The sequence below is a fragment of the Abrus precatorius genome, unplaced genomic scaffold (genome assembly GCF_003935025.1).
Source record: "Abrus precatorius isolate BTA unplaced genomic scaffold, Abrus_2018 Scaffold3, whole genome shotgun sequence".
Classification (NCBI taxonomy): Eukaryota; Viridiplantae; Streptophyta; class Magnoliopsida; order Fabales; family Fabaceae; genus Abrus; species Abrus precatorius.
The window spans coordinates 2,848,368-2,864,429 of record NW_020874373.1 but is presented as its reverse complement, the minus strand read 5'-3'; the positions used below and the strand labels follow the sequence as shown (position 1 = coordinate 2,864,429).

The 16,062-nt window shown below is 32.6% G+C and overlaps 3 protein-coding genes across 3 annotated transcripts; 2 read left to right on the top strand and 1 right to left on the bottom strand.

Annotated features, from left to right (window-relative positions):
- Positions 1 to 307: 307 nt before the first annotated feature.
- LOC113862041 (F-box/kelch-repeat protein At1g57790-like) lies at positions 308 to 5,213 on the bottom strand. The gene is made up of 3 exons (XM_027495201.1): positions 5,076 to 5,213; positions 3,013 to 4,129; positions 308 to 725 (listed from the first exon to the last, which is right to left on the bottom strand). The coding sequence occupies exons 1-2, from the start codon at positions 5,105 to 5,107 to the stop codon at positions 3,031 to 3,033; spliced, it is 1,131 nt and encodes a 376-aa protein (XP_027351002.1). The 5' UTR covers positions 5,108 to 5,213; the 3' UTR covers positions 308 to 725; positions 3,013 to 3,030.
- A 4,239-nt stretch (positions 5,214 to 9,452) lies between these two features.
- On the top strand, positions 9,453 to 9,902 carry LOC113860909. Its single transcript, XM_027493465.1, has one exon. The coding sequence runs from the start codon at positions 9,453 to 9,455 to the stop codon at positions 9,900 to 9,902; it is 450 nt and encodes a 149-aa protein (XP_027349266.1).
- Positions 9,903 to 14,343: 4,441 nt separating this feature from the next.
- LOC113863171 lies at positions 14,344 to 15,934 on the top strand. Its single transcript, XM_027496637.1, has one exon. The coding sequence runs from the start codon at positions 14,549 to 14,551 to the stop codon at positions 15,419 to 15,421; it is 873 nt and encodes a 290-aa protein (XP_027352438.1). The 5' UTR covers positions 14,344 to 14,548; the 3' UTR covers positions 15,422 to 15,934.
- The last annotated feature ends 128 nt before the right edge of the window (positions 15,935 to 16,062 follow it).

Below are 16,062 nucleotides of genomic sequence, written 5' to 3'. Positions count from 1 at the left end.
AAGTTTTCTTAATTTTAATTAATTGTTCAAGCTTACTTTTTATAGTTTTTAAATTGTTAAAATAGTTCCTTATTTTAAAATTTTATTCTGTAATTAATTACAAAAAAGGTGTGATATATCATTGATACTAAAAATAGGAAATATTTTAACAAAATAAACATTTTTATTTTTCAAATTTCCAATAAACTAGAACAGAAACGTGCAGCCACCCGAGGTTTCATCGAGAGTTGACCAATGTGACTCCTCTCCTTCCAGCGTACCAAATGTAGCTAAAATTGAATTTGTAGACAAACTAGGACGAAAAACAATAGTCACAATAGAATAAATTATGGATTGTGCCCAAAATAATAATTAATAAATTTCTAGGTTAGTATTAACTCTAATGTTCTGCATAAGCGCTGCTGTGTTTGGGCCTAAAATCTTAATATTTCAGGATCTGCAGAGACAAAATGACCAAGGAGACAATTCTTTTTCGCTTCCCTCTTACAGATGCCATTCCTTTATATAAACAATGGATCATGCCCAAAATAATAATTAATAAATCTCTAGATTAGCATAAACTCTAATATTCAGCATAAGCACTGCTGAGGCAAAAAAATCTTAATGTTTCAGTCTGCAAAGACAAAATATCCAAGGAGGCAAGACTTTTCGCTTCCCTCTTACAGGCGTCCATTCCTTCACATATAACTTCCGTTATATGCAGGTTCTAGCCTCCTCTATACGCCCTGCAAAGATAGCATGCTTTCAAATAAGTTTCACATGCTCTTCAGTAGGAATCACATGAGAAGGACAAGGGAATGAATCAAAATGCTTCATTCAAACATAGACATCATGTTAAGCAATGTTGATCCACTGCTGACATGAAGAATGAATAAACAAAAAGCAAAAGAGGTAGGAGAATAAACTTGCACACAAGGTAAGGTAGAGAAAAGTACACTACAATCTCATAACATATTTCAATTTGACAAAAAGATTGATCTGCTCACTCTTCATTTGAAAAACAAAATACAAATAATTGATCAATAGCTTGGTCCAATCAAGAGGGTTGTTCATGGTTCGATTTGGTTCAATTTTTACCCAAAAAATCATTCAAACCCATCATAAAAATAATACGCAGTTTAATTTGATTTTGTTTGAATGTAATATCAAAATTGAACCAAACCAAATCGAGGTTTTGTAGTTCGATTTTGATTGATTATTTATTTATTTATTTATTTATGACTTTTAATTTATTTTTTTATTTAGATTAAAAGTAATCCAAAAAATCAGTGAATTTGTTAAGAAAATAAAAATAGAGATAAGAAACATTATTTAAAATGAAAAAAACCATGAAAGAAAGGTAAATTTTTTTATGGAGAATAAAAAAGAAAGGATACTCAATTAAAATAAATGAGAATTTTAAGAAAATAATAGTATACCTTATATTTATACATTGTTATGATAAAATTAAGAAAAATAATTTTATATGAAAATATAATATAAAAAATAATACAATACTGTCATACTGTGCAACTTAGTTTGGTTTGATTTTAATAATAAGAACAGAAATTTGAAACAAACTGCAATATACAATGCGATTTTTATTTTTATTTTTATTTTGGATTGGTTTGACTTTTTAGAATCGGATTGGTTCAATTTTAAACACCCTTACCAATCAGTTCAATCACCCATAAAAGGAAAATACGATTGGCACAGATAACACTTTCAAACAAAGAACTAGATAACCATTTACCCATCACAGACCAGTTCAGCACAAACTAGACCTAGCCCAGACAAGGATTGTCATGTTCTTAAAATTTACAGGAATCAGTTGCATATTTTCATCTTTGTACATGAGCAGTATTAAGAAAAAAAATGGAGGGCCAGTCAAAATCAAAATGGTGTACTTACTAAGAGGTTTTCTAAGCCAGTCAGATTTAATCATAAGTTGGCTCTAATTAGATGAGAAGGTAATAATAAAACAATACAAAGCTTACAAGTTGAAAAATTTCACTACCCAACATTTAAAAGAATTTAACAAAAGGTGAAGCCAAATGCAGATAAATGAAATTTGTCCAAATTAGCATTAAACCTAGGGTTGTCAACGGGGTGAAATACCCATCACCCGCCCCGATACTTGCATGAGTACCCACCTAAGATATCCACAGACTTTTACATTTTTTATTAAAAATATAGAATTTAAAAAAAAAAAAAAAAACTCATTAACCATTCACATAACACTAAAAATCTTTCACATAACATTAAAAAAACAATTAAAACATAACATTAGAGTTACTGATGTTAGGGTTAAGTTACTTTTTATTTATAAAAAAAGGAAATTTTACAATTTTATCTGTAAATAGGTAACAGACATGGGTATCTTATTACCTAAACTCGCCCTGTTTAATTAACGGGTACTACAAAATTTATTTATTACCAATGTGATCAAGAACATTTGACTGTAATCGTACCATAGAAATAGAAGACACAGCAACATGATACTGAATTAGAATCACTTTAAATTGTAATTACAATAATTCAATGTACAGGATACAATAAATGTAAAATAATACTTTATGGGTGTTGGTAATCAGTGCCCTAAGGAATCAATAAATAATAAACTTTTATTAAAAAACATGTTGAAATGCATTAGAATACATGAGGGTGAGTACGTTTTTACTTTTTCTAATAAAATATTTATATTTTTTCTTCTTTAATCAGTACCCGGCACTGTTTAGTAATTTTAATATTATGACTAAAACTGAAAATGGAGACGCTATTAATGGCCATATAACAACCTGAAAACTCCGATTAAAATTTGCATATAACTCAACAATGATAAGAATGTACCCTGGATTAATTTGCATGTGGCATGCGATGATAATTAAACATAAAGATTAATAATATTTATGAAATGTTTATTATGCTATCTAAAAAAGCATGGATCCAACAGTTGTAATATATAATTAAAAGCTTAAATGAAAACAAAGAGAAAAAATAGCTCTACACAATGCTGATTTTGTAAATGCTTACTTGTTTCACAAATAATCTTCACATGCACGCAGAAAAGTCTTTTGGTGGCTCAATCCAGATGTTTTCAAAAGGGTCTTGTTCTCCCCAGTCATGACATTGTTTACGGGGATAGTATCTATAGTCATCAAGAGAGAATGATATGCATCGCTTTCCATAGAAACGAACTTTAGAGAAGTAGACACTGTTCCTCATTATTCCAATGAGGTCAGTCCTTGAATGAGATGACAAAAAACTAGCAAATAGAGTTACTCCATCAAGTGTCGTCATCTCTACCCATTTCAATAATGTCTGATCTAACTTGAAAATAATGGGGTTTTCACTACAACAAGTATAAATTACTAATAAATCTCCTTCATGCTCTGTCATAAATTTCCCCTTCCACCAGTTTTTAGCGAAAAAGTTCTCTGGGCATTTGGGTGGAGGCACTGCTAGAACACTCCAAGTACGTCCTGCAGGGTCAAACACCCCAAGCCAACCTGTGAGACTCAGACAATAAAATAACCCATTACAAAACACAAGCTTATTCCATATGCTACTGACAAAGGGCAAGCGGTTTTGGTAATTAACAGTGGTCCATTCTGTTGCCCCAGGATAACATGTGCTAATAGCTACAATAGTTGGACTAACATGCTTAACAGTAAACAAAACACAGTCAGGTGATGTTGGAGCACAAGAGAAGGCAACAATCTGGTACGTTATCACAAATCTTGGCAGTTTGATCAGCTCCCTGCTAAAGGGATTAAAGAAGAATACTCGGTGAGCTCTGGGATGGTAAAGCAATAGCCAACCATCTTTCGTATAACAAACTCTAGATCCATTCAACTCAGGCAACTCAAGGGAATAGGTCTTACGCTGCACAGGGTCATAGAATTCATAACAGTCCCCAAATTTTGGAAAATACATAAGCCATGGCGATTGGTTTACTGCACGTACAGCATTGGCAACAGAATGCCATCTCTTGCAAACAACAGAAGCACGGATGTTATCTGCTAGGACCAAATGGGACAAGATCAATTCTAAGAGTTCAGCAGGGAGATCGGCCCAGGATTGCAGCTCCAAATTTTCACTTTTCACCTCAGCAACAGCTCTTCTATTGTCTATGATTGTATCACTTAACCTAAATAATAAGTATCAGATATATGTGTGCTTGATAGAAGTGAAACAGAATAAATGAATAAACTTATGATGCAGTGAGAAGAAAAAGAGACTTGGAATTTTTAAAACTACAAACACTTTTCCATCCCAACAAAGATGTAATCAATCTAACTTCTAGCGGTCTAGGAAAATCTCATGAAGAACAGGAAAAGAAAAAATTAGACAGAACAATTGCATAGACATTCAACTAACTTGTATCTCTTTTCAAAATGATTAAATTTCTCTCAAGGTACACAAATTTGGAGGTTTATGTGATGTTGCATACAATAATACCGTATCACCATCATTAAGAATTATATGAATACCGATAGTCTGGATCTACTGGAGCATTGTACAACCCTCAACCCCGGAAAAAAAAGGATTATTCATAAGAGTTAATCATGACCGATTACAGCTAAATTTCATATACACGAAAATAAGTGTAGTTGTAGATGAAACATGAAAACTCCATCAAATTGGAAATAAGAACAAAATATTTGCAGTAACTATAGTTTAAAAGTAAGTACAACAGTAGTCTAGATAATTGAAATCAAATACGGCACATTCACATGTTACAAATTCCAATTCTCAGGAATTCAAATTACGTCAACCCATTCTTTAACGAAATTGTCAAAATCTTAGACTGATCTGATCCATAAACCCTAACAAATGTTTACAATTACAAACTAAATCCACTTGGAAACAATTAGTCACACTGCCTTTGTTATTTTTGGCGAAAATCATATTCAATAGCCAACGAGTAACCAAAGTAAAACCCGCAAATCCTACAAATCTATAGCGATCCAGCATTGAAACCTGGAAATGTTTCATATTCCTGTAACTATGCAAATTAATAAAATAATAAAAATAGAGAGAAAAATGCAGAGATGCAAAGTTGAATTTCAAAAGAAGGATGAAACAGAACTTACGATTTCAACTTCCTCCTCCTTTTCCCCGACATTTTGCGAAGCCAATTGGCTATTGAAGTTGCGTTTCAGACAAGGAGAAAGAGAGAGAAGAGAGGGTGAAGTTGCTTCTTACACTATACAACTGAACATTCAGACATTAAGAAAGGCGCATGAATAACACGTGTGAGTAAGTTTCGCAGCGCTACCACTAATAACGTGTGAACGCTTCCACCCCCACCGCTACTTCCACAATCATCACGTGATAGTTCTGACGTGTCATACATCTAGCGGGCGGTACATTATTGTCTGTGCACTGTTTCGCACGATGCTTACTTTCTCCATGCTCCTGTTCTTACCACCAATGCTATCCTAAGATTTCATTCCCTCTAGTCAAAGTCAAAAGAATTCATCCCTTTGTCTTTTTTTATCCCTCTTTTCATATTTTCCTGCGATTCAATTCATCACATACATTTTTTATTGACTGTAAAATGATTATATTTGTTTAGTTATGATTTAATCATAAATTTAAATAATTAAATTAATTAAAAATGTTAATTTAACTTTTAGAGTGGAGATTAAATAACTAATAATAATAAATTTTTGTTAAAAAATATATTTATTATATTTTCATAACTAATATAATAAATATATTTTTTTAAAAGAATTTTTATTTATGAATGATTAAACTCGTTCCTTCTAACAGAATCTTTAATTAAATTCTAATTTGAAAGTGGTACCCGTTTCAAGTTTTAATAAGCACATGTATCTTTCTTATTTTGGAAATTAAGTACAAATTATCACAGTACTGATATTTTTTCTATTTTGAACTTTTAATTTAACGCTTTCGTGTTGATTGACTTAACGTGTAATCTGAGTTTAAGATTTAACGCTCTATCAAATAACAAATTATATTATATGTTTATCGTAAGATTTAATGAAAATAATATCACTAAAAATCTCTTGATATTATAATTATTTAAAACTTTAGTCTTTTTATTTTTTCAAGCTAACGTTTTTACGAATTAATTTGAGTTATTAATGACTTTATCCTGGACTAACTTAACACGTGAACCAACTAAGAAAAGGATTAACAGTATGCTAGAATGAGAGAAAAATAACTAAGGATATAAACCATGTTTACACGAAATTCCATGCTGAAAGTTATATTATAATCGAAGTTTTGTAAAATAAAAAATAAAATTAACATATGTCTAAAGATATATAATAAAAATCAAAAAATAATAATTTTAATGTTATTAAAATTTTAAATATCATTGTTTTAAATAAAAAAATATTATATATATAAGTGTCCAAATAAAATTGACAAAACTTCATTTGAGGAACTCACAAAAGCTTTTTTGTCCATCCCGATAAGGCTAAAGGAGAATCAAATTCTTCAAATAGGGTTACATAATAAAAAATACCTTCTCTAGAGTGATTTCAAAGTGTCGTAAGATTGTAAGGCAACACAATATAAAGTGTTGGCCAAAATAATAGGGACACTATTGCAGTTGTATTGGCTCAATATAGTCTGACACGTGTGTTATCTTCTGCTTTGGCGACACTAATGTGTCGGTAGGTATAATGCCGACACTTACATTGTATTGGCAACTTTGATGTTGACATTGTCCTGGTTCGACCCTCCGTCCGCCGGACAACACAAAAGAACAATCTTTTATCTGATAGTTTTTATCCAATTTCTCATATATATATATATATATATATATATATATATATATAGAGAGAGAGAGAGAGAGAGAGATGGGCGAAACTTATTGGTTGCCAAATATTTTGTAAAAGCTACCGAATATAGGAGAAGCTGAACCTAAAGGTTAGAATGTTATTATTAAGTTATTGTTTTAATTTTTTAATTATTGTAATTAAGTTTGAAATAATAAATTTAATATTATTATAAATTAATGAAACTAAAAATATTTGTAGTAATAAATAAAATTATTTAATGTTAATATAATATTATTGAAAATATAAATATAAATATTTTTATTTTAATATTTTTGTAATATTTTTTGTTAGTATTTGTTTAGGTATACTTTCGTAATTTATTTGGCTGTATTTTTTAATTAGATATGCAGGATGATTGAAATTGTTGTTATTTTATATTGGAATAGAAGGGTGTACGAAGGAAATGAGGGTATAATATTTGAAGGGAATAAGAAGATGATTAAAATATAACGTGAAATTACTTTTGAGATGCTAAAAAAATTATATACAAAATTAAGATTATGCAATAATAATATAATTTCTAGATTGATTTCACGAATTTTAGTTGATGAAAGGAATGTAAATTACACAGTTTTAGATGTATGTAATGATGAAAACATTGATTGTATGATAAGTGCTTGTCAAGAATGACATAAAAAAAATGTAGTTGAGTTATATGTGGATATTGCAGTTGGTAAAACTTTTCATATTGGTGAAACTTCGTTATGTTTAAATTTATCACTCCCAACTGTTAATGTGAGTGACAATGAAAAAGAGTATGCAATTGGAGGAGGTAATGTATAATATATATTTAAATTATATGATGTTTAAAATTTTATAATTTATTAATAAATATTTGCTAGTGCATGTACAGATGATGATGATACTGATTTAGATGATGGTTTCGATTCAATGATGAATAATATAAACACTGAAAGAAATAACGATATGCAAGAATAATCAACAGGTACAATTTTATATAATACATTGTATTGTAAAATATTTTTAACTAACATTAGTTGAGTTTAATAAAGATTCTATAACACCTTTTTGGAACATAAGTTTACACTACATTGCTATTAATTGGGAACATCCTGATCAAGAATTGAGTATTCCTGAGTTGCATTCGTCACAATCATGGGTATAAGGAGATGCATTATATGTTGGACAACTCTTTGACTCTAAAGAGGAGATAAAAATGGCGATAAAACATTATGCAATGAGAAAATATCAAACTTTTTTGTGGTTGAGTCAAAAACATCAACTCATTTTGTCAAGTGTGTGAATCATAAGTTCGGATGTCCTTGGAAAGTAAGTGCATTACTACCCAAAAATTCAAATAAGTGAAAAATTACGAGATGATTCGGTACGCATACCTACGTAAATACCATGATTTCTCAAGATCACAAAAAGTTATATTCAAATTTTATTTGTCCATGCATTATCGGTATATGAAACTCAATTGAGATTATTTTTATTTGTCTATTTAAAATGATTTTGACTGGATCATTAGTTGAGACATATTGTTTAATTTTATTTACAGGTATGATCAAAGAAGAACCTTCAGTTCCCGTTTCATTAATCCAAGAGAGAGTAAGTAGACAATTTGGGTATTCAATTTCATACAAAAAAGCATGGAAAGCAAAACAAAAAGCAATTGTGACAATATTTGGTGATTGGGATGAATCTTATTCAATATTACCACGATGGTTATAATACATGCAATTACATGCTCCAGGGTCAGTTTACAAAATCGAGACCAATGATTTTGTGAGAGATAATGTAATTGATAATAGATTCAGAGTCTTTCATCGATTATTTTGGTCATTTAGGCAATGTTGTGAAGCCTTCAAGTTTTGTAAGCTGATAATACAGGTAGACGGTACCTTTTTGTATGGTAAGTATAAGCAAACATTACTAATTGCTACAACTCAATATGGCAATAATAGTGTACTTCCTATAGCATTTGCCATTGTTGAAGGAGAAACATTATCAGCATGAGAATGGTTCTTAGTTATGATCCGTCTAAATGTTACTGATAAAACTGTAATTTGTTTAATATATGATCGCCATCAAAGTATTGAAGGTGTTGTGTCTAACCCACACATTGATTGACAACCTCCCAATGCTTACCATGTTTATTGCATTCGTCACATTGCAAGCAATTTTAATAAAAGATTCAAAAATCCCACCTTGAAGAGTATACTTATGAAGTTAGGTAAGTTTTTTATAATATTTAAATTTTACATTAATTATGAAGATATACTTATTTTTCACTTCATATTTATGTAGCATATACATCTTGCAAGTAAAGATTTGAAGCGAAGCTTAATACATTTCATTCGCATTCTCTTGAAGTTCAAACTTGGATTGACAACATATCAAAGGAAAAGTGGAGTTTGACTTATGATGATGAAGGGCGACGTTATGGTCACATGACGACTAATTTGTCAGAGTCATTGAATAAAGTTTTAAAAGGGGCAAGAAATCTCCCAATTATTGCCCTTGTCAAAGTAACCTATAATAGATTGGTCGAGTATTTTGTGAGCGTGGTGAAAGTGAAATCAATGACATGAACAATGATAAAAGGTATTGCCGTAAATTAATTTAAGCTATAAAAAAAATAAAGAAGGAGCATTTTCACATCAGGTTCGTCGTTACAACATACAAAGAACAATGTTTGAGGTTGAAGAGACTTTTAATCCAATGACACAAAGGGGTGGTAATAAGTGGACTGTGATTTTATCTAGACGATTTTGTGAATGTGGCAAATTTCAGGCATACCGATACCCATGTTCACATGTCATAGCTGCTTGTTCTACTCTAAGTATAGACTTTTGGCAGTATGTTGACCCTGTATATACTTTACAGTATGTTGTGAACGCATACTCGTATCAGTGGTGGCCGCTTGAAAATGAGAATAACATTTTACAAAATGATGAGTGGAAGTTGTTGCCAGATCAAGATAAAGCACGAGGTAAAGGACGACCAAAGGCCAGTAGAATTAGAAATGAAATGGATTGTGTTGAGTCACAACCGCGACAACGATGTAGGTTATGTCGACAGCTAGGTCATAATCAACGTTATTGTCCTCAACAAAGTAATGCTAATATTCATCACGAGTAGTATTTTATGATTGTATTCATGTTGGCATATTTATTTTGAGTATGTTGTCTTATTAGTTTAAATTAATGTTATGTCACATATTTAAGTTTCAGACAATGTGAGGAGGGACAGGAATGTGGCAAAATATAAATGAATCGTGCATGTAAACCAAATAAACCTTTCACTAACATCGTTTAAAGTAATAACAACCAATAAAGAAAAAGTAAATGTCGACAGTTATATAATACAATGTGATAACATATTCTCTATTAGAATCCAAGGACTAGTCATGAAGTCCCTCCTCATGAGGTGTGAGAATGCACTGTCAACGATGATCTCGAGCTCCACAGTGAGGGTTACATCTCACATCAGGTCCTGCTGCATCTAAGGCTCCAATGAATTCAGCATTAAAATCAATTCCACGCTCATGCCCTTGCAGTATTGATGTTGTTTGCTCACCCTCTCCACTTTGATGAGTGCCTACACTGGGTGCATTCGGTGTAAAAAACATCGGCTCATATGGAGGAGGTGTCATGAAAAGGGTAACATCAGGAACATAAAATTCACCGGTGGATAATGGAGATGCAGGAGGAACATTTGTTTGTTGTGATGAGTGAACATAAGATGACAATGTCCTTTGCGATTGCTGAAATGGAAAAGGTGGAGGGACATAATAAACACCATCTCCTTGTTCGGGCAAATGGGGTAACGTAAAATCTGTGGCCTGCAATTTTAAAAAAATAACATTGTGTATTATTCATTAAATTTGTTGTGCATAGGTACAATTCGCCAATGAAGCATAAGGTCATAATACCTGAACTGACGTTTGCCAACGTTGTGCACCTATACCGATGTCAATCTCAGGCTCATCTAGATTTCCACTCTGGATAGAAGGATCACCTGAAGATGAAGGCTCTAAGATGCGTTCCTTCTCATTTTGCAAGGCTAACATCGTCTCACACAACTCCTTTATCTCCTCAAATGAAAATGTGCCCCTACCATCACTACACAAGTAATATGCCATCTCATGAGCATTTCCTTGCATAACCATTACATTCATATTAGATTATATTAAACAAACTAAATAGTTTAAAATATAAGAATAATACGTACAAGTAATGCTAGCATCACTGCTCATCCACCGTTTGATATGAGTAATGTACCACCGTATGTATTCAGAGTTCGAAGTCAGTAGACCAATTTTCGGTTCATTACTCATAACCCAATCTAATCTCCTGTCCCAATGTTGTAGTACACCCCTGAACTTCGACTCTCAATTGTCATCGGTCTTCCTTTAAGAGAAATGTCATGTAACTGGTCTAACTGATAAGGAACATGAGGAATATGTTGTACCATCCCAAATATTGTTATTTTAAAATAATAATATTTGTATAACTAAGTAATATCATCATTATTTTTACTTTTAAATACAATTTCTACATAAAAAAATAAAAATATTATAAATTTTAATTTAAATATTTTTCTATTTTTGTCTTTTTCCTACTTTTGTATTTTCTTATTTTCTTATTTTTTACATGCAAAAAATAACAAAATAAATTATAATCCTCATTTTCACTAACCTTTTCACGTGGGAATGGAAATGGTGGACCACCTGAAAGCCCCTTTCAATTTTGCAATCTTCTTAAAATAGATTCTCCAACAAAAACAGGTAAACAAAATTAGTTTTTTAAAATAATATATTAATATTAATATCTAATATACAAAAAAGTCATTTATTTTTACCTTACAAAGTTTAAAAATAGCAAAACATTTACCCTCTGCGTTTTCATTTTTGTCAGATTTTGTTAAGCTCTTCACTTTCTGAATGAAGAAGATGAAGGACCGCAGAGATAAAGTACAAAAGGAGAGAGAGGGAGGGGCGAGCGGGACTTCCTACAGTAGTGCCACGTGGACCAACCATATAAGTGTCAGTCCTGAGCTTACCGACACTTTTGTCGCCAAAAGCGACACTAAAGTCAGATCTGAGTCATCTAACACACTGGACAGTCTCCACGTGTTCGGTTTGCAACCGTAAATCAATAATTTAAAAATTTGTCCGTCAATTTTTTATAGTGTCAGCAACAAGTTTGACAACACTATTAATTTTTTTCTAAAAAAAAATTGTATCGGTTATGTATCTTTTTACACTGCTTTCACGTGAGTCCTAGAGAGAGTATTTGTTATAAAACAACTCTATTTGAAAAATTTGTTTCTCCTTTAGTCTTAACTAGGCAAAAAAGTCACTCACGGAAGGGTCATCCTTTCTCACGCTCTTTGGACCGAGAATCATTGCACAGGATGGGAAAAAAGAGAGTATGAATGCCGGCCCAAAATTATCTTCGTTCCATTGTTTTGAACAACTAAAAAAAAGTCAGAGAAATTGGGCCACTAAATGTATATAAACAAACAAGCTTAAGACAGAGCAGCAACAATACCAACGATAATATAACACCTATACAGTGCAATACCACCCACGAATAAACAAACAAAATGATTGTAGGTTTTTGCCCAAAACCGAAGAAGAATACACCGGGATTAAGTATGCATACAAATAATTAATTTTAATATTTCATACCTGGAGTATGAAAATACATGCAGATCGATATTACATGCATGCGTTTGCCAAGTTTTTTTTCGTATTACTGGGTTGCTTGTGTTCGTATGGCATCATCACGTTTGTTAAGTAGCTGTTTCTCCTTGTAATAATTCAATACAAATTTGCTGGAACTAACAGAATAGTGTAAGTTTGTTCCTCCTTTACGCGATCGACAACTTAAGGCTAGAGCTATTTTCATAACCATAATTCACAGGCGGGTTTAGACTTTAGATTTATATAAATTTTAAGCTAGGTGTTTAAATTATAAAATATAAAATATTTATTACATTGAAATTATAAAATATAATTAATATTTTAAAATGTTTAAATTTATTCTTTAAGATTGAGATGAATAAAACCAATAATTAAATGACAAAATTAGTCTTGTGATTGGTGAATAACAATTAACAGAGGACTTTTCAATCACATAAATCTTATCCATTGTGTGAAGAGAAATGTGAAATTCGTATCTTACGTAAAAATAATCCTCAGGGGAGAGAAGGACAACAATATTCTGTTACATAAAATAAATCCTTAATCTAACATGTTCTCTCAGGTGTATACATATCCACGTGAATTTGCCATCTTGTCAAGATACAATGGCGCTCAATAAATTCAAATAATAAATTTTTGAGCGAAAGATATACAAGATTCATCATGGAATAGCTATATTCTAATAAAAGAAATGCAAAGAACAGTTGTAAGCTTCAATCATCATATAACAAATTTCATTATTATGTACATTTTAGATCAACCATGGGTAACCTCTTTCTAGAGCCTTAATTAGCATCATTAAAAACGGAACATTATGTTAGACGACGCCGAGCCAAATAGCAACTAATGAAGAGCCAAGCCGTTAGGCGAGCCATCAAACACTACAACTAAAAAAAACCAGAAGCAAAAGAGAATAGAAGCTTAGAACTTGTAACTAACAAAATACCAGTGTTTTAAAATAGGCAAATTGCAAACCACGGACTATTAGACTATGCGTTTCGCTTCGCCGTTGCTTTCGTATACTTTTGACCAAGAAAGAAAAAAATTGGATACTTTTCCTCCTCATTTTCTCACTCTCTAGAAATGTTTTTCACTTTAAACACACATAATCAATATTTAAATTAATTCACCTGTATATATAAATGATAAATTCTTATTCTTAAAATGAAAATATTTTTATTAATTATTTTTATGATATAATGACTTTAAATATTATTAATATTAAGTATTTAATGTTTTAAGTTAAATTTTTTTAATATAATAAATTATACTTTTATTTTTTATTTAAATAATGTATTTTAAGTTGATAATATTTTTACAATTCACAAGTAATTCGTTAATTATTATAAAAGAAAAGCGCTGAGATAACTTTACTCCACGAAAAGGCGAATCCATCCGTTCACAAAACAAATTCGTCAGTTGAATTAGTATAGTATTTATTATTTTTATATACGTATTTTAAAAATATATCTAAAAAATCAGAAGACACATGTATGAGATTTGAAGTATTATACATCAAAATATGAGATTTAAAAAATTATATTGAACTAAAAATCGTTATTAGTAATTTTAAAATAAAATAAGTTAATTAGAAAATTTGATATTAATAAATTTAAAATTTTTCAACAAATCGTCATAAGTGTGTTCAGCAAATTAACTAATTTTTGAAATCGTAATTTTTATTAAAATTTTATATTTCAGTATATGATGTAAAAAAAAGCCCGTAACATGTCTCATTTGAGTTACTAAAAAAACATTTATATTCGGACAATATGCTATAATATAATTTAAAATGTTATTATTGTCATTGAACATGAATAGTTGGCATTCGTCAACTTCAAAACAAAACAAAACCACCGCTATAGCATGAGTAAACAAGTTGAAACTTCTCCCTCCAAATTATATATTCTCTCTCTCATCCTCACACATCTAACGACACCCCAAACTCAAAAACACGATCCTCTAACAAATTCCTCACCCCTTCTCACTCTCCCTCTACCCTCTCAAGTCTATTTAAGCGTGTTATTTTTCTGGCTTTGTTTGCGTAAGCTTTCCACTCTGGGGTTCACAAACTACGATGCTACAGGTGGATTTGGAAACACTGGTTTCAGCGTGTGCCGGCGGATCCAACGATCGGAAAATCGCGTGTGAGACACTCGCCGAGGATCACACAACGGATCAGCCGGAGCCCCACCCGGATTCGCCGCCGGAGTCTTTCTGGCTCTCGAGGGACGAAGAGTACGACTGGTGGGACCGCAACGCCGTTTACGAGCGCAAAGAATCCACCAAGGGAAACTCAAACTCCAATTCAACCAACTTGAACCCTTCCTCAAACTCCAACTCCAACTCCCAACGCTTCTCTTTGAATCTCAAATCCAAAGCAGCCATCATTGGCTTACCTAAGCCTCAGAAAACCTCCTTCGTCGACGCCAAAAACCGCCGCAGCCACAAGCCCGGGAACATTCGGTTGTTCCCCAAACGGAACGTTTCTGTCGGAAAATCGGAGTCCTCTCTCTTTGAACCGTCTTCGCCGAAGGTGTCTTGCATGGGAAGGGTCAGATCCAAGCGCGATCGAAACCGCAGGTTGAGAAGTTCGAGAAAGTCCCCCTCCGACATGGACACCGTCACCGCCAAAGAGAAATCGGAAAGAACCGGAAGAAAACACGGTTTCTTCGAGAGTTTTCGTGCTATTTTCCGCTCCGGTCGAAGGGAAAAACCGGACCGAAAAACCGGTCATCGAGCAGCGGAATCCGTTGCATCGAAGAGCGTTTACTCCAAAACGCGGGATAGCACGTCGAGCGTGAACGACGTGTCGTTCGAGGAATCGATCTCGCGAAACAGCATGTCGGAGAGTGAACCGCCCGGTTTGGGTGGCATGATGCGGTTCGCGTCTGGGAGAAGGTCTGAATCGTGGGCAGTAGGTGATTCAGAAAGCCACGTGGCGCAATAGGATTGGAGGAGGTATCCGTTCGGCGAGGGCAACCGCGAAGTGGGGCCCTTCGTCCTTGGATGTAAGCAAGCAATATAAAAAATCTCGAGACTCGCGAGTCTCTTGTGTGGGACCCAAGCGTTTGAAGAGTGGTTCCAGTGGTGACGTGGCGCGTTGAACAAACTTACTACTGCAGGAACGTAAATCCTTTTTATTCTTGTTTTATTTGTGTCGTGAATGAATGAATTTGCTGGTTGGTGTTTTCCTCACTCTTTTCTATTATAGCGACAAGGTTTTGTAAATATACACGAGTCATGAGTGTTTTGTTTTGTTTTTCAAGTGAGCAGGTGTAAATTTTCTCTTATTAGTTTCAATAATTGTGTGAATTGCCCTCGCTGCACGCGTTGCCGGTTCCTCTCCTTTTAAATTAAGCATGGATCCATATGGCTTTACTGTTCCTGAATTCTATCTGTTTAACGGTTATTAGAGCTGGGCTGAAGCCAATACACAACTGTGATCAATCAAATGACCATACATTGAGGATATCTATGTTTAAACTCCACTCACACATTTTATGCATACATACGTTAATAAAATAATTCATGTTACAATATTTTTAAATTGTGTTCAATAATATATTGATATACAGAACTTTATTGTAA